Source organism: Equus quagga, unplaced genomic scaffold, assembly GCF_021613505.1.
Source record: "Equus quagga isolate Etosha38 unplaced genomic scaffold, UCLA_HA_Equagga_1.0 153_RagTag, whole genome shotgun sequence".
Lineage (NCBI taxonomy): Eukaryota > Metazoa > Chordata > Mammalia > Perissodactyla > Equidae > Equus > Equus quagga.
Window position 1 is genome coordinate 162558 of NW_025796915.1, and position 19436 is coordinate 181993.

The 19436-nt window shown below is 39.1% G+C and overlaps 1 protein-coding gene across 8 annotated transcripts in view; it reads right to left on the reverse strand.

The window, feature by feature from the left end:
• Positions 1 to 19436, reverse strand: part of LOC124233091 (S phase cyclin A-associated protein in the endoplasmic reticulum) — a 486817-nt gene that overhangs the window by 42753 nt on the left and 424628 nt on the right. For all 8 annotated transcript variants that reach the window (XR_006886969.1, XM_046650197.1, XM_046650193.1 and 5 more), the window contains one exon: positions 15821 to 15976. Coding sequence is in view for 7 of the 8 variants with exons in the window: in XM_046650197.1 (XP_046506153.1) it covers positions 15821 to 15976 (156 nt within the window). In the remaining variant the exon portion in view is untranslated. The remainder of the gene's footprint in view (positions 1 to 15820; positions 15977 to 19436) is intronic.

Consider the following 19436-nt stretch of genomic DNA (forward strand, 5'->3'; position numbering starts at 1 on the left):
GCAGCTCTCTTATGAAATACTGTCATCTCATTTATATGGCAGGATCTGCTAAGTATATTCACATTTGCACCACATCTCATTCTTAGTTTTTCATAATTGGTAGAGAAGGTTTTGTTCTCCTCATTGCACACATGAAGCAACTGAGACCTAGAGAGATTAGATGAGATGTTTTAGGTCATATAAATTTGTCAGTGGCAAAGGCAGGGGTACCGCCAAGGACTTCTGACTCTTTAAGGGCAGTGCTTTGTCCAAGGACCAAAACATCCAGGCAAACAGAAATTGGTCTCTTTTCTCTCCATGCTTTCTCTTAAGTCAAATTTTGGGATTAACTGAACTCTGTTAAACAAAGTACAAAGAGACTATAACGTAATCTCGTATCCTCATGGATAGACACTTTTTTGTGTCATGGCACTCAATAAAAGCAAAAAGTTAAGATATGATATTTATTTGCTCATAGGTGCATCTGAACCTTTATACAAACTCTGTTAGCTAATGTCAGTTGGCTCTTCCTTCCTTCCTTCCATTATAGCCATAAGAGTTAGAGGTCAGGCTCTGACTAGAGACGTGAGTGCAGATTAATGTGTCTGAGTTTATTATATAGGTTCCAAAAAGAGGTCTGTGTTTGTTTAACACTGACTGCCTTTCAGAACCACTGACAAGTCAGAAGACATTTCTCCCTAAAGCTAATTTCTAATAGGCTTGCAGAACCTTGGGGATGAGTGACATCATTGCTGGTGATAACAGTTTTACTGCTTTGTGATTCAGAATGCTGACTTCACCCACTACTGCCTGTGTTGTTTTTAAACTGATTATCAGCATATTCAAATATAGATATTCAGGAATATAGCTTTATCATTTAAAACACTTTATAATACTTAATCTTTCTACGCATTTATTAAATGACATGAACTCACTGCAATTAATATTACTCAAAAGAATAAATGCAAAAAAAGAAAAAGTAAGTGAAAGCAAAATAGTTCCTCCTTTCTCTACCCCACTCCAATATTTAGGAAAATAATAATCATAGATTACAAAACAACACATTCCAGGGTCTTTTGAAATATTCTCCTGATGAAATAAAAATCTTGATTCAGAAAAATCAATTAAATAAGCATTCAAGAACTCAGATGTGGAAATAATTCAAAATGTATATAATATTGCTTCATGGAAAAGAAGTGAGCCCATAGAGTATATGGGGCAGAGGGGTGGGGAGAGGGCTTGTCTGCTGCATTTGGCTTCCACAGGACTAATGCAGACCTGAAGCGGACTTTACAAAATGTTTACTTTTGATTTAGTCTGAAATACAGATAATTTGTCCATGAACAGCCTACCAGCTCCTGTTGGCTTTAACTGTCAGTTATAATCATTTTAAGTCTAAGCGTTTATAATAAAAAAGTAAAAGGCCTTATTCATATCAGGCATGGGTTATAGCTTTCTTCTAAAAATACACAGAAGATATGAAAAATCATATCTGAAATTTTGTATATAACACTCTGAGATCTTTGCAATTTTACCAGATTTTAAAGTGTTTTTGTTTGGTTTCTAGGACTAGAGATCTTAGTTTTATATTCATTTCTGTCCATTAAAAGTTAGATTCAATTAGGAAAAACTATAACTGGGCCATCAATACTCCTGCACAGTATCTGAAAACCCTACTTTGCCTTAAAGGAGAGTATAACTGGGCAAAAAAAGAGCAATGATTTGTGTAAGCCCTTCCATCTTTGCTATTTTAGACCACTTATGTACCAGTCCTTAGTTGGCCCAAAAAAGCAGCTGTGACAGTTCCAGACCCTGCAGCCCCATTTCACCTGTTTTTTCTTGGCTTGTTTGCTCTTGTCTCCCTGGTCCCCAGATTTCTGGCTTGGTAACATCCACTCTCATCTTCTTTAAGTGATGGTGATCTTCTAGACTGCTCTCCTAGCTTCTTGGATTTGGTTTTGTTCACTCTTTTAGTTCTGGAATCCCTAAGGCATCTTGTGAGAACCTCCCATTTTAGCCCCAGAACCCAGAGAACTCCACTCAAAGGTCTAGTGTTGGGAGTGAGTGGGATTAAATTATTATCTTTCCCAGTGATGGATGTGAACTTCACTGTTCAAGGAGAAGTAAATTATTTCTTAGAGGTATTCCAGCTGTGGGCTCTTACGTACTGGGATATTCTGGGACAGCTGATCTGCATCCAGTCTTATCACTCATCAGGTTTTGTGGTGAGCACAGGGGCATGATGATCTGTCAGACACTCTCTATTTAAAAAGCCAAAGTACCTGTGCTTCAGGAAGACTGACCACCTGTGATGTGCAAAGTCAAGGAGGACCTGTCCTAGAGGAGGTTACAGTTTAATAGGGGCAGGTGAGTATATCATTTCCTATCGCTGCTGGAATAAATTATCACAAGCTAGTTGCTCAAAACAACACAAAATTATTCTCTTATAGTTGTGGGGGTCAGAAATCCAAAAGAGGTTTTGCTAGGCTAAAATCAAGGTGTCACCAGAGCTGTGTTCCCTCTGGAGGCTGGGGAAAATTTGTTTCCTTGCCTTTTACAGCTTCTCAAGTATGATGGCATTTCTTGGTTTGTGGCCCCTTCCTCCATCTTCAAAGCCAGCAGTGTAGCATCTTCAAATCCCTCTCTAATGCTGACTTAGCTGCTCCCTTCTTTCACTTACAGGGACCTTTGTGATTACATTGGGCCCACCTGAATAATCCAGGATACTCTTCCCATCTCAAGATCCTTAATCATTTCTGCAAAATCTCTTTTGCCATGTCAGGTAACATGTTTATAGGTTCTGGGGATTAAGGTTTAGGTATCTTTGTCAGGGGCATTATTCCCCCCCCCCCCTTTTTTATTGTGGTAAAATACACATAATATAAAACTTACCATCTTAACTCTTTTTAAGTGTACAGTTCAGTGGTATTAAATATATTCATAAAGTTGTGTAATCATCACCAATCATGTCCATAACTCTTTTATCATGTAAAACTGAAACTCTATACTCATTAAACAATAATTCCTCATTCCTCCCTCCCCCTCAGCAACCACCATTCTACTTTGTCTCTATGATTTTGACTAAATACCTCATATAAGTGGAATCATCATACAGTATTTACTTTTTTGTGACTGATTTATTTCAATTAGCATAATGTCCTCAAGGTTCATCCATGTTGTAGCATGTGTCACAATTTCCTTCCTTTTTAAGGCTAAGTAATATTCCATTGTATGTATATACCACATTTTGTTTATCCATTCATCCACTAATGGACACTTGGGTTGTTTCTACAGTTTAGTTATTGTGAATAATGCTGATATGGGTGTGCAGATATGTCTTTGAAACTTTGTTTTCAATTCTTTTGGGTATACCCAGAAGTGGAATTGCTGGACCATATGGTAATTCTATTTTTCTTTTTTTGAGGAACTGCCATAATGTTTTCCACAGCAGTTGTACCATTTTACATTCCCACCGCCAATGCACAAGTATTCTGATTTCTCCAATTCTTCACCAACACTTGTTATTTTCTATTTTTTAAGTAGCAGTCATCCTAATGGGTGTGAAGTGGTATCTCGTTGTAGGTTTTTGCTTTTGTTTGCTGAGCTAACATCTGTGCCAATCTTCCTCTATCTTTTCTATGTGGGATGCTGCCACAGCATGGCTTGATGAGCTGTGTGTAGGTCCATGCTCAGGATCTGAACCCGCGAACCCTGGGCCATGGAAGCAGAGCATGTGAACTTAACCACTATGCCACTGGGCCAGCCCCTCTCATTGTAGTTTTGATTTGCATTTCCCCACGATCAATGATGTTGAGTATCTTTTCATGGGCTTATAGGCCGTTTGTATATATTCTTTGGGGAAATACCTATTCAAGTCCTTTGCTCATGTTTTAATGGGGTTGTATTTTTGTTGTTGTTTTAGAAGATTTTCATAGTTTCTGGATATTAATCCCTTATCAGATGTATGATTTGCAAATATTTTCTCCCATTCTCTGGGTTGCTTCTCTTCTCTGTTGATATTACCTTTGGATGCACAAATTAAAAAAATTTTCATGCAGTCCAATTTGTCTACTTGTTTTTTACTGCCTGTGCCTAGTGTCATATCCAAGAAATCACTGCCAAATCCAATGTTGTGAAGCTTTTGCCCTATGTTTTCCTCTAAAATTTTAATAGTTTTAGGTTTCACATTTAGGTCTTTGATCCCTTTTGAGTTATGGTGTTAAGTAAGTGTCCGGCTTCATTCTTTTGCTTGTGGATATCCAGTTTCCCTAGCACCATTTGTTGAAGAGACTGTCCTTTCCGATTCAATGGTCTTGGCACCCTTGTCAAAAATCATTTGACCATATATGTGAGGGTTTATTTCTGGGCTCTCTATTCTATTCCATTGTTACATACGTCTGTCTTTATGCCATTACCACACTATTTTGATTACTGTAGCTTTGTAGGAAGTTTTGAACCAGGAAGTGTTAGTCTTCCAGCTTTGTTCTTCTTTTTCAAGATTATTTTGGTTATTTGAGGTCTCTTGAAATTCCATATGAATTTTACGATGGGTTTTTCTATTTCTGCAAAAAAAGTCCTTGGAATTTTGATAAGGATTGCAAGAAATCTATAGATTGCTTTGGGTAGTAATGACATCTTAACAATAATGTCTTCCAATCCATGAACATGTGGTGTGTTTCCACTTATTTATGCCTTTTTTTTTTTTTTTTTTGAGGAAGATTAGCCCTGAGCTAACTGCTGCCAATCCTCCTCTTTTCACTGAGGAAGACTGGCCCTGAGCTAACATCCGTGCCCATCTTCCTCTACTTTACCTGTGGGATGCCTACCACAGCATGGTGTGCCAAGAGGTGCCATGTCCGCACCCGGGATCCAAACTGACAAATCCCGGGCCACTGAATTGGAATGTGCGCACTTAACCTTTGTGCCCCTGGGCTGGCCCTTATGCCTTCTTTCGTTTCTTTAGGCAATGTTTTGTACTTTTCATTGTACATGTAACTTCACCTTCTTGGTGAGGTTAATTCCTAAGTAATTTATTCTTTTTGATGCTATTGTAAATGGAATTGTTTTCATAATTTCCTTTTCAGACTATTCATTGTTAATGTATAGAAATGCAACTGATTTTTGTGAGTTAACTTTGTATTCTGTTACCTTGTTGAATTCATTTATTAGTTTTAACAGTTTTTTTGTGGAATCTTTAGGGTTTTCTACATACAGGCATACTTCAGAGATATTTTGGGTTTGGCTCCAGACCACTGCAATAAAGCAAATATTGCAGTAAAGTGAGTCACATAAATTTTTTGGTTTCCCAGTGCATATAAAAGTTATGTTTACACTATACTGTAGTCTAGTAAGCATGCAATTGCAAAATGTCTTAAAAAAAAGTACAGACTTTAATTAAAAAATACACTAGGCCTGATGGCATAGTGGTTAAAATTTGGCACACTCTGCTTCAGTGGCGTGGGTCTGGTTCCTGAGCACGGAACGACACTACTTGTCTGGCAGTAGCCATGCATGGCGGCAGCTCATATAGAAGAACTAGAAGGACTTACAACTAGAACATACAACTATTACTGGGGCTTTGGGAAGGGAAAAAAAAAAAAGAGGGGCTGGCCCCGTGGCCGAGTGGTTAAGTTCGCGCGCTCCGCTGCAGGCGGCCCAGTGTTTCGTTGGTTCGAATCCTGGGCGCGGACATGGCACTGCTCGTCAAACCACGCTGAGGCAGCGTCCCACATGCCACAACTAGAAGGACCCATAACGGAGAATATACAACTATGTACCGGGAGGCTTTGGGGAGAAAAAGGAAAAAAATAAAATCTTAAAAAAAAAAAAAAAAAAGAGAGAGAGGAAGGTTGGCAACAGATGTTAGCTCAGGATGAACCCTCCCCAGTAGAATATATATACTTTATTGCTAAGAAATGCTAACCATCTTCTGAGCCTTCAGAAAGTCATAATCTTTTTGCTGCTGGAGAGTCTTGGAAAAAATGCAATATCTGTGAAGAGCAACAAAGCAAAGTGCAATTAAACAAGGTATGCCTGTATAAGATCCCATCATCTGTGAACAGAGATAATTTTACTTCTCCCTTTCCAATTTAGATGACTTTTATTTCTTTTTCTTGACTAATTGCTTTGGCTATAACTTCCAGTAATGTTGAATAGAAGTGGTGGAAGTGGGCATCCTTTCCTTGTTCTTGAGAGCAAAAGCTTTCATTCTTTCACCATTGAGCATGATACTCCCTGTGGGTTTTTCAGATATGGCTTTTATTATGTGGAGGTAATTTCCTTCTATTCCTAGTTTGTTGAGTGTTTTTATCATGAAAGGGTGTTGAATTCTGTCAAATACTTTTTCTGTATTGAGATGATCATGTGTTTTTTTCTTTCATTCTGTTACTGTGACCTAATATACTGATTGATGTTCATATACTGAATCATTCTTGCATTCCAGGAATAAATCCCACTTGATTATGGGGTATAATCCTTTTAGTATGCTGTTGAATTCAGTCTGCTAGTATTTTGTTGAGGATTTTTACATCATTGTTCATAAGGGATATTGGTCTGTAATCTTCTCTCTTGTAGTGTCTTTGGCTTTGATATCAGGGTAATGATGGCCTCAGAACCAGTTAGGAAGTGTTGTCTCTTCTTCAATTGTTTGGAAAGGTTTGAGAAGGACTGGTGTTAGTTCTTCTTTAAACTTTGGTAGAATTCACCACTGAAGCCATTAGGTCCAGTGCTTTTCTTTGTTTGAAGATTTTAAATTACTGATTCAATCTCCTCACTGAATGTAGTACTCTAGAAGTGCTACTGTAATTACTACTTCTAGAGTAGTGTACTGTGGTGGAACAGGACTAAATCTTTCTGGTTGTGTACATTGTACTCCTGTCACTTCAGTCAAAATTGAAGTGTATTCATTGGGAATCAAGCAACACTGTTTCCTTACTTGAACTGGTAGGCAGGTAATTTGCTAAGTCTTTTTCCTCCCTTATCGTTGAAAGTTATATTTCAGATCCCTGTCACTCACTTTCTTCCCATCCTAAACACATGCAGTTAGTTCTTATAATCAAAAATAGGATTTAACAGCCATTTCTATAAATTTCATCCTTTTTCAGTCCTCATTTAGGTCAATGGTACACACTGGTATCTGCTAACTCTGCCAATCAACAGCTATTTCCTGGGTTCTTATTTTGTTTCTAGCCTGACGCTAGGTACCTGAGAGGGAGCTGCTAGGATATTTAGTCTCTTTCCTTAGAGAATCTTTTCATTTGAAGACATAAAACATATACACAGGACAAGGGAACCAGTAAACTAGGAGTAGACAAATATCAAGTAAGAGGTATAAATGGCAGGTGCCATCTCATATTCCTGAGGCAAGCACCCCTTTGATTGAATTGGAAAGGACTGGATTGGGATTCTGGGTGACAGAACTTAATAGATAACTATGGTTTTGTCTCTTAAAATCTGATCAGATGGCTAGAATCATGAGTAGAATAAAATAGGAGGAAGAGCCATGTTTTGATGAAAGCCAATTAGCTTAGAATCTAACATATTAAATACAAGTTTCTGGTAGAAGTTGCTAGAAGGAATTCGAAGAAGAAATATCTATCAGGGCCTTGTTATGAATGTAGTTTCTGCCTTAATTTTACTTACTTCTAAGCCTTGACTTACTTTTTCCTACATATTTTCTTTTTTTCTAATGTTTTCATCTTTTTAAAAATAAAAAACGTATATACTCTGTAAGCCATCTCAAATCTTTTTGGAACCAAGTTGGGTATAATAAATATATATTAAAAATAGCACCTTAGGCAACAGGTCAGGGTGACAGAGGTGTTAGTCTTCATTTGCCCATACCCTGTTCAATCCTGTGAGGGAAGAATAATCAAATTCACTTTTATAATGTGAGGAAACAGGCTTTCAAAAGCTAAGGAATCTGCCCACTGGTCACAGAACTAGGAGAGGAGAAATGGCATCCACATTTTTCTGACTCCTAAATCTGTGCTTTTCAACACAACACTACACAGGGTTTTCCTCTTGAGATCCTGCCCCTCAAAGTCGTAGAGCCAGTGAGAATCCAACTGCAAGTGTATCCTGGACATACTCTGTTGCCCTAAGGCTGGTGAGCCTGCACCTGTACTGACAGTCTTCCTTCATTATACCCTATCCCCTCTGGGAGTAGTAAGTCAGTGAAGCTGCCCCTAAACTTTGGCACTGCGGGCTAGGGCTCAGACAGCTCCCTTTCTCTGGCATAGTGCCTAGCACAGAGTGGACACACAATTGGAACTGTAGCAATGAAGTGGTTGTCTTTCTGTCCCTGTAAGTCAACTAATGCTTTATTACCACCTGGGATGAATCTTTTAAAAAAATTATTTTATTGAGGTCATAATGATTTATAACTTTGTGTATATATCAGTTTCTGTATAAACTACATTGTGCTCGCCACCAATAATCTATGTTTTGTGTGTGTGTGAGGAAGACTGGCCCTGAGCTAACATCCTTTGCCAGTCTTCCTCTTTTTGCTTGAGGAAGATTGTCCCTGAGCTAACATCTGTGCCAATCTTCCTCTATTTTGTATGTAGGACGCTGCCACAGCATGGCTTGATGAGCCGTGTATAGGTCCACGCCCAGGATCTGAACCTGTGAACCCTAGGCCACCGAAGTGGAGCACATGAACTTAACCTACAACACCGGGCTGGCCCCCCCCCCAATAGTCTAGTTTCTATCCGTCACCAGACATATGTGCCCCTTTACTCCTTTTGCCTACCCTTCTACCCCCTTCTCCTCTGTAACCACTAATCTGTTCTCTTTATCCATGTTCCACATTAGGAGGAATCTTTCAGGAATCTCATTACTAGCATTTGCCCAGTTGTGAATATAGAGACAGCCCAGAGGTTCCTGCTCCTGTATGCTCTCACTTCCCAGACCTGAAGGATGCAGACGGTCATCCTTCCTTATCAGCCTAGAGGCTGGTATGCTCCTTTGGCAGGATTGCTGGGAGATAACTTATGAGGAGCACTTACCCTGGGCACATAAAAGGTGCTCAACAAGTGTCACTTCCTTTTGTTCCACTTGCTTAGCCCTATTTCATTTAGTTCATTCCCTATCTCCCAATACCAGCAAGTCTGCTGTCCAAGGACAGTGGCTAATGACAAGAAAAGATTTGAGAGCCAACAGAGATGATGCCAAGAGACAGGATGACAGTATCAAATATGAGACTGCAGAGAAAATAAAAGACAGATAACAGGATATTGGGAACACATTTATGTTTAGGGTAGGTTGGAATGTGGCAGATTCTATTTTTCAAACATAACCATAGCAATATTTCTGTCCAGTATACTCTTCTAGAACCTTTATATTTCCCATGAAGAGGTAAAGTCTATTTCTCCTCCCTTTAAAGCTGGGTGGGATTTTGTGATTGCCTTAACAAACAGAATTCAGTGGAAGTGATGCCGCATGACTTCTGAGGCTAGGTCATAGAAGGTGATATGGTCTCCACCTGGCTCTCTTACTTGTCGGGATGTTCCTTCTTGGAGCCTGCCATCAAGCTATCAAGAAGCCCAAATCAGCCTCAGTAGAGAGACCACATGGAAAGGTCCCCAGCTAACAGTGAGCATGAACCACAGACATGTGTCAACAAGCACTCAGATGATTCCAACCTCCAGCCTCAAGTCTTTCAACTGAGGCCCAGACACTGTGGAACAAAGATAAGCCATTCTCTCTGTTTCTTGACAGAATTCCTGACACACAGAATCTGAGAGATTAACAGATTGTTTTTTTCATCACTAAGTTTTGGGGTAATTTGTTACATCATCATAGTAACTGGAACAAGGAGAAGAAAAGCAAAGGAGACTCTATGGTAGGATGAGACCAGTGAAGTTCAGGGAGAAGAGTCAAGTCAGAATAGTCTGTATGCTGCCAAGGAGCAAGTAGGATGAGGTAACAGTAGGGAGACAGATTAGAGTTTGGTATAAAGAGAGACTTTTCAGGCAATAAAACTGATTAATGACAGAATAGGCTCCCTTAGTAAGTAATGAGTTCCCTGTCAATGGAGATATTCAAATACAGGTTGGATTAGGTTACTGAAAAGATCAAAACCTGAATGGAAGACTGGATTAAGGTGACTGTAAGGTTCCTTCCAGTCAACAGACTGTGACAGCATATTAGATCTGGGGTAAAAGGAAGAGAGATGGAATAGAGATGATGATGTTTAGAGCCTGATGCCTGGAAGACCGGTGATACCATACACAAAAAGAGAGACTATGAGAGGATTTAAAAAATTCTTCTTTTCCATTCCTTTTCTCTCTTGCCAAGATGACTGTTAATGATTCTTTCCACTTTCTACCTCCCCTCTAGTACATTCTTCACATGATACCTGATTAATGTGCCCAAAATATGGTTCTCAGTATGTCACTTCCCTGATCAAAGGCTTTTAATGACACCACTACCACCATCACATCTCAGCAAATCATTTATGTGGTTCACATAGTAATTTTACATTTATGATCTCATTTGACCCTCATAACAATCTGGGGGGTACTAAAATCACCACTACATACATCTCAAAATCCAGTGAAAGTACTCTATATATTCTTCATATTTTCTTGGTCTACCTTTTTCTCAACTCTAAATGTTCCAACTCTTCCTATCCTTCAAGGCCCATGTTATGTTTTAGTTGCTCTAGAAAACAGCTAATTCCTACAAATAAGAGTGATCTTTCCCTCCCATGAGCTTCATCGATGATGATGTGATAATAGTAACCAATATTTAGTAAGCATTTACTATGTACCAAGCAGTCTGCTAAGTGCTTTTTGTGTCTTATCTTCTCTCCTCTGTATCACTCTCCGGCTTACACCATGGATATTTGTATATGCATCTTCTTTCCTCTATTAGCTTACAAGTCCTTGACAACACAATTGATGTCTGAGTCATTTCTGCTTTCTCCCAAGCCTAGCACAGGGCCCAGCACAGAACAAGTGCTACATAAATATTTGTTTAATGAATGAATGAATAATTCACGCAGGCAGAGTTAAAGTTTACCTTTGCTTGAACAAATGGTTTTCAAGCACCCTTAAACAGTTGAGAAGCACTCATTTATATCCACGTAATTAATGGGCTAAATTACAAATCATTCTTATCTTTTTAGGACACAGGTTTTCAGGGATCTTGGCCAGTACTCATTTTGTTAGTACAGTTTATGGATATGAAAATGAAAACCACAAATACATATAATAACACAGTTCTTTCTGTGTAAAAATATTCTAAAATTCAGAATAGTCATCTTCAGCCAATCATAATTAGCTAGGTTTTACAAGCTCCTCTCTTTCTTCTGTGCATTCATAAGAATTGTAAATTCTTTTACTGTGGACCCACTGCTTCCTGGCCCTCTTGCTATAGTGCCTAGTACAATTATGAATCTGGTAAATGATTTCTGATTAAGTGAAAGGCCTATGTTGGTTGCAATTTATAATCACTCATTACTGTTTTGATCCTATTAGTTCAGCTAAGAAACCAGCACCTTAAGAGGGCCTCAGTGAGCCACAGCCAATTATGGCAGTTGAGTTGTTTCCCTGAGGTCTGAAAACTATCCTTTTCTTTTTACTTCTTATAGTACCAAGAACAGAAAACTGGTAGCAGTAAAGGCCAAAAAAATAGGCACTTCTGAAAGTCCTATTACACTTTGTTGAATTTGGTTTGTGATTAAGAATTATAGTCTGTGAACAATTCCCTTATTAAAATTCTGGAGTAATCCTAACATAAAATTAATCCTTTCACCAGAGATTACAATTTCAATTTTTACTTAAAGAAATGCAAGTTAATTGTTCAAAACCAAGCCTGGTACAAAAATCATCAGTTAGTGCTTTTGTCCCCAACGTGGAAGCTAAGATTAACAACAAAAATTCTGACACCCAAATTGTCTTTCAGAAAACTTAGGTAAAAATTAGAAGATTAAAGGCACAATAGGAGAGTATCTCAAAGGCAGACCGGCTGTAATCACCATCACAAAGGCCAGGCCACTGGCAGCCTGCAAAGTGTTTACTCAAAGCCCTGTGCTATCAATTAGTGTACTTAATTATCTCAGGGTCTGCCAGCTCACAAGAGGCAATTTTTGAAGGCCTCTCTCGCCTCTTTGTCTTTTATTCCTGCTGGTCACAAAAGGGCTTTGAGGACAAGTCTTCCTGACTCTCTGGCTCTGGCTGGCTTCTCCTGGTAGCCCAAACAGGCATTATGTGAATTACTCCAATATAACAATAACCACACTACCTTTCTCCCCAGACACAGATGTGACCTTGCACAGAAACTCTATTTAACACATGTAACAAAGTGCTTTCAACAGGTCATTGTAGTTTATAGTTTAGAAATAGAATTTCCACAAAGAAATGGGAAGTAGTATGAAATGGTCTGTAAATATTAGAGGTAAACTAAATCTGAAGAGGTAGAAAAAACTGTCTGTATTCTTGTGGTTTGGTGGTTTTCAGGAAATGCTGGAAGACTGAAGAATGCAAAGAAGAACAGCAATCAGGGGTCACTTTTCCTCATTTCTTTCAGAGAAGCAGCTAAGATACTGCTAATTCTGATACTGGTAAGAATTTCCTAGGTAAATTAAGCCAGGAAACCACCTCAACGTTTTTTTCTAGAATAATCTGCCTTTATAGGAAGGCCTACTAACAGAAATTTGCTGAGCAACTGAGGTTGGAGAAGAAAATTATATTGGGAAAAAATGGATTAAGAATTCTTAAAAACCACCATAAGTTAATCATTGATTTATTTAAAATCCAACTGTATATGTACATGGAAACAATTGTACTTCATTTTACATATACACACTATGGTTTTTATATATATATAGACTTTGGCCTACTTGGATAGCCCTTAGGCAGGTACAGGACCAAACTCACATTTCCTCTGTGGAAAATTGCTTATATTCCCTAATTTGGAGACTATACCATCTACCACTCAAAAATTTCAAGTCAGAAACCTGGGAGTCATTCTAGATTCCTCCCATCCCTTTACCTCCTTGTCACCAAACTCTATGCCATCTCCCTTACATTTACTCTGTCTCCTCTTAATGTATTTGCTCCTCTCTATTTCCCTTGTCCCCATAGGCGTCCAACATTTCTTACTTAGAAGATGCAAGAGCCTCTCTACTATTTTTTCTGCCTCTAGGCTCATGCCATTCCAGTCACTTCTCCACTTTCCAGGAGTGATTACTCTGTGACAGAAATCTGATCCTGTTACTCTCTCTTAAACAATTTTCACGGCTTTCCACAACTCTAGTGCAACACATCAAACTCTTGTCTCCCTTTCTGCCTTCCAAGAGCTAACACTTATGGAGCTCCTTTAATACGTCATCTCCTGCCACTCCTCACAGTCACCCTATTGTACAGCTACATCAAACTGAACATGAGACAATGTCTTGTATATCCATATCTCTTGGTTTGGGGTTACCCTCAAAGCAGACTCTGAAATAACGATACAGGTGCAAGTAGTTTATTTGTGAAGAAGTGGAGAAGGGAAAGGGGGAAGGGAGAAAAGCCAATCAAGGATGTATTAATGAATTAATTACTAGTGGGTTCTCTCTGAGAGACTGTACAGAACACATTTCAGGATTGTCCCACAGAGGGTTAGCAGAGCTGGGATATTATCCACTCATTTTTTGTTGGAGGGTCACTCCTGGGGGTGTTAACTCTTCTGCACTTCTAACAAACAGCTACTTGTCCAGAGAATATCCTCAGGCAGAGAAATACAGGAAGTAGTTGGCAGGTGGGCCAAAGGCACCAATAATATCGGCTATATCATACAGTGCACATATTATGCCCTTTTTCTCAACTGTATTCATCCCTCCACTTGTCGTCCTGGATCCTTTAAGATTTAGTCCATTGAAGCCCTTCTTGACCTCCTCTGGGACTGCTTTACTTCCTTCTCTGTGCACATGCTCTCCTGCTGCAGCTATTAGGATAGTTATTAGTTTACAAGCCTGACTCCACACCAGACTCTGGGTTCCCTGAGGGCAGGATCTTTAGTACTTAGTGTTGTGTCTGGCATAGCGCAGATGCTCACTCAATGTCTACTGGACAAGGACATGACTGTGTGTGTTAAAGAGAAGAGGATCCTGTTTTCTATATACGTAATTGAGAAAATCTTCAAAAAAATTAAATATATGCTCCCACATTTTGAATAATAGAAAGTCAAGCATGTAGGACGGAGCACCAAGGTAAGAATCTTGGGTTCTAATTCAAGTTAGTTTGGCTCAGTTGCCTTCCCTATAAAAATGAGTGGCTGTGAATGACCTTTAAGTTTCTTTCAAGTTCTACAGATTTCAAGTGAGTGAATCTGTGTGTAAGTGAAAGCTGAAGCCCACAAACTGTATCACATATGGAAATGCTTATGTGTGTGATATTCATCTGGATTCAGGGAAAGAGTACAGGTGACAAAGACTTGAGATGCTGGCAGGTTTGTAATGCTGTGTATACAAAAGAGCCAGTGTCAGAAGGGGTCTCCTAGGTGAGAGGATACCTCCCAGGGAGTGGCCTGGCTACTGTACAGGAAATAGCTGGGCAGCATAGCCATCTCCAAGCTGGCAGGTGCCAATGACCCAGATGGAGCCCTGCTACTTCTGCCAATCTCTTTGCAGAGTGGTACCACCCAATGTTAATTAGTTCACAGACCTACAAACAGCTACTTCCTTAGTTCTCACCTAATCCCTCGAAGGTAGGCTCTGTCTGCATTTCTAGAAGGAAGAGACTAATTGGAACACGGAATACAGGCCATACTTGGCTTCCTTGACACTCAGACAGTCTTAATCTTCCTAGAAATGTGACTGGGAGTGGAGGGATTGGGTACTAGTAAGAAAGAATAAATGGGCTTAGGGGTCCTATGCATAACAGACTAAAAACGTGTTGAGGAGGTTCCTTTTGGAAAACAAACTCTCTCCTTTAAAATATTCTGAATATAGTCACTGCATTCTATGTACATTGCATATGGATGGATATTTCTTTAAGCAGCTAGGCTTTATAAGTTTCAAATAGTTTTCTTCTTGAAAAATCCCTAAAAAATACATAATTTGTATGAAGTGCTATTTAGAATTTAATTGTAATAAAATTATTTTACTGAACATCCTCAATATGCCTGAGGGATATGTCATATTCCTACCAGAAACACTGAATCACTATAGCAAATTATTCTTATATGGTAGGAGGGGAGAGAAAAGAACACGAGGGTGGTTTACCCTGCCCCGCCTAGAAAACTGTTTTTGAGGATGGTCGACAGGGTGGGGTAGGGGGTCTAAAGAGCCAACCAGGCCAGTAGAGTCCCTAGCACATTGGCTATAATCATGTCCATGGGTCATGTGTGACTTCAGGGAGCTATTGTTTTTGGATGGCTCCCTTCCCTTATTCATGGAGGAACCTTAGAAGAAGAGACAAAGGGGAAAATAAACAAACCTAGGAGGCTGTAATTGGAAGATGGGAACATGATCAAGGGCACTGTGAGGCTGTGCTGTGTTGCGCCGAGGGCCCGGCTGACCGTCTTGACTTTATCACTGACTCAAGGAGAATCACTTGATTCCTCTGGATCTCAGTGGAGGAGGGAAGGGATGACCTCTAAGGTCTCTTCCAGCAATGATGTTTATGATACCAACAACAACAAAAAAGGCTCTGACAGGAGCATGTAGCCAGGGAAAATGAGAAATAGAAGACAAGTCTCAATATGGGAAGCCAGTAAGGACAGAGGTAGGACAAAGAGGAAAAGAGGCCAAGATGACCACCTATATCCCTATAAAATGACCCTAAGATGGGCAAAATTCAAGAGATGTTTCCATAGTTGAGTCCAGATCAACATCAAATAGAGGCCTTACCTTCTGGTGACAGCAAAGCACAGTGTGCACATTCCATCTAAGAGTCCTGCGGCATGCTGCAGAAATGTAGCCATCTTGGGGTTCTCATCCACTGGGCCTTGCACAGAGAGGAAGCAGCCACAAAGCTTCTCGATCAGACCTATGTTCACCACGTAGCTAGATGTAGGGAGAAATGTGTGTTATCAACCTGCATGGGCTGGCAACATCATCACCTTCAAAGATAAATCTTATAACACAAGCTTTGACCCCTCAAACAAGCAAACACAACACAAGTTTGAGTAAACCATCTCAAATAACAATTTCCTTAGATTTAGTCCTGAATAATCAGCTATTTCTGTAAGTGATTCTCTTCTCTCTTTTGGTTATTCTGATGCTATTTTTCAAGAAAGATGAATGAAAATGATTATCTGATCATTCTTACTGGCCTAAAGAATCTGACAATAGTTGAAATGATTTATAATGACCTCTGCACTTTTGAAAAGCAGTACTTCTTAAAGTACTAGGGAACCAGGGCCAGCCTAGTGGTACAGTGGTTAAGTTCGCATGCTCTGCTTCGGTGGCCTGGGGTTCATAGGTTTGGATCCTGGGCGCGGACCTAGCACTGCTCATTAGGCCACTCTGCAGTGGCATCACACATAAAACAGAGGAAGACTGGCAGAGCGACAATTTTACTCAAGCAAAAAGAGGAAGATTAGCAATGGATGTTAGCTTAGGACCAATATTCCTCCAAAAAAAAAAAAAAAAGTACTAGGGAACCATATTTACCAGAATGCAGGGATTCAGAAGATAAGATGATGGTACCCAGACATTCCTGTTACAACTTCTAATACCAACAGTAGGTTCTCTATTTTTTAAAATCCTAACACCATTAAGAGTATAACAAACAGTGATTTAATTGCTTTCTGTTATGAAAAGTACCAGCCCTGAGAGTTGACAATAACATTTAAGAAGTCACTTTCATCTTTTCAGTCCATTAAAAAGTTTTTCAGAGTTGTTTATTAAACTGGACCAACAATAGCAGTAGCTCTTTTGTTAGTCTGCAAAGTAGCAATCATTGAAAATAATATTTTAAGACTATAAATGACCTTGTAGATAAATCAGCCTTAGAGATTTTATACTGATTCAGTGCTACCGCATTTACATGTATGAAAAGAGGAGGACTTTGAATATAGCAGTTCTGAAAGTCAACACGTGTTAACTTTCAGCAATATATGCAAAGTTATTGATGCTTCTGCTCCAGTGCACTAAATCTCCATCACTATTCATTTACCAATACACGTTTTTGTAAAAGCAAGGAGAATCTGATGAATAATTGATATTTGGAGCCTCTTAAATTTACTACTTAGAAGGTGCAAAATAATGCCCCCTTTCTCCTTTTACATTAGGAAATGTAATCACCTGGGCTACTGAGCATCTCCTGCAGTTTTAAAATTGGGAAGTATGAAATGATGACCAGCAGCCCTATTCCCATTCTGTATAATGAAGGAAACTGACAGACTGACATATGCACACACTGAAGATCTTATTATAATCTGATTTAACAGAATCAGATTTTTAAAAACTGGCTCATGTTTGCATAGAACTTTTCAATTTAGAAAGTGTTTTTACATTAACCATCCCAATGAATTATCCTAACAATCTCACGAGGGAGCAGGTAGTGACAGTTTTGGTTTTGTCTACCCAGCATATTCTCCTTTCCTATTCCATGTGCTCCTAGTGGATCTGTTAAATATTGTACCCTCCTGCAAAAGCAGGAGTGAGCGTGTGCTCCAGGGTAGTCAAAGTATTCATCACCTTGGCCATAATAACAAGTACCAAGGTGTGTATATGACCTAAGCAGGACCAATCAGAATCTTCTGTGGGATTAATATATGACCATAGGAAGAATCTCTTTCCACTGGGGATATCTAAACTGAGAGATAGGAGTCTGGGTAGCCAACTTGCTGGTAGCCAACTTACTTGTTGCATGGGGAGAATACACTTACAGAATGAAGCCAAGAAGAGACAAGTAGAAGTGAGAAAAGAGACAAAGCCCAGATGGTGTAATTGGAGCCTCAGTGTTTAGTTCCAAATGTCAACCTTTCCAGTTACACAAGCCATTTTACTATTCTTTTTTGCTTGTTATTTCCAGTTAGGCATCTAAAAGAGTTTTAACCATAGAAAGTGGAAAATTATTTTTTTCTAATTATAAAATAAAGGCTCATTATGGAAATTTAAATAGTATGGAAAAGCATAAAAAGTTGGCCATAATTTCACCAAAGACAACCACAGTTTGATATGTTTCATGTTTTCTATTTGACTCTTTCTCCATGTTAATGACATTACACTGAACTTCATTCGACTATTCCGCGCCCCCCCCCGCCTTTTTTTTTACTGAGTTAATGATAGGTTACAATCTTGTGAAATTTCAGTTGTACGTTATTGTCTGTCAGTCGTGTTGTAGGTGCACCCCTTCACCCTTTGTGCACACCCCCCACCCCACCTTTCCCCTGGTAGCCACTAATCTGTTCTCTTTGTCCACATGTTTAAATTCCTCATATGAGTGGAGTCATACAGAGATTGTCCTTCTCTGTCTGGCTTATTTTACTTAACATAATTCCCTTAAGGTCCATCCATGTTGTTGCAAATAGGACAATTTTGTTCTTTTTTATGGCTGAGTAGCATTTCATTGTATATATATATACCACCTCTTCTTTATCCAATCATCTGTTGATGGGCACTTAGGTTGCTTCTACATCTTGGCTATTGTAAATAATGCTGCAATGAACATTGGGGTGCATAGGACTTTTGGAATTGAGGACTTCAGGTTCTTTGGATAGATACCCAGTAGTGGGATAGCTGCATTGTATGGTAGTTCTATTTTTAATTTTTTGAGGAATCTCCATACTGTTTTCCATAGTGGCTGCACCAGTTTGCATTCCCACCAGCAGTGGATGAGGGTTCCTTTTTCTCCACAACCTCTCCAACATTTGTTACTGTTTGTTTTAGCTATTTTTGTCCTTCTAATGGGTGTAAGGTGATATCTTAGTGTAGTTTTGATTTGCATTTCCCTGATGATCAGCGATGATGAACATCTTTTCATGTGCCTATTGGCCATGTGTAGATCTTCTTTGGAGAAATGTCTGTTCATGTCTCCTGCCCATTTTTTGATCGGTTTGATTTTTTGTTGTTGAGTTGTGTGAGTTCTTTATATATTATGGAGATTAAGCCTTTGTCAGATGTATTACTTGCAAATATTTTTTCCCAGTTAGTAGGTTGTTTTTTTGTTTCAATCCTGTCTTCCCTTGCCTTGAAGAAGCTCTTTAGTCTGATGAAGTCCCATTTGTTTATTCTTTCTATTGTTTCCCTTCTCTAAGAAGACATGGTGTCCAAAAAGGTCCTTTCAATACTGATGTCAAAGAGTGTACTGCCTACATTTTCTTCTAGAAGCCTTATGGTTTCAGGTCTCAGCTTTAGGTCTTTGATCCATTTTGAGTTTATTTTGGTGAATGGTGAAAAAGAATGGTCAATTTTCATTCTTTTACATGTGGCTTTCCAGTTTTCCCAGCACCATTTGTTGAAAAGACTCTCTTTTCTCCATTGTATGCCCTCAACTCCTTTGTTGAAGATTAGCTGT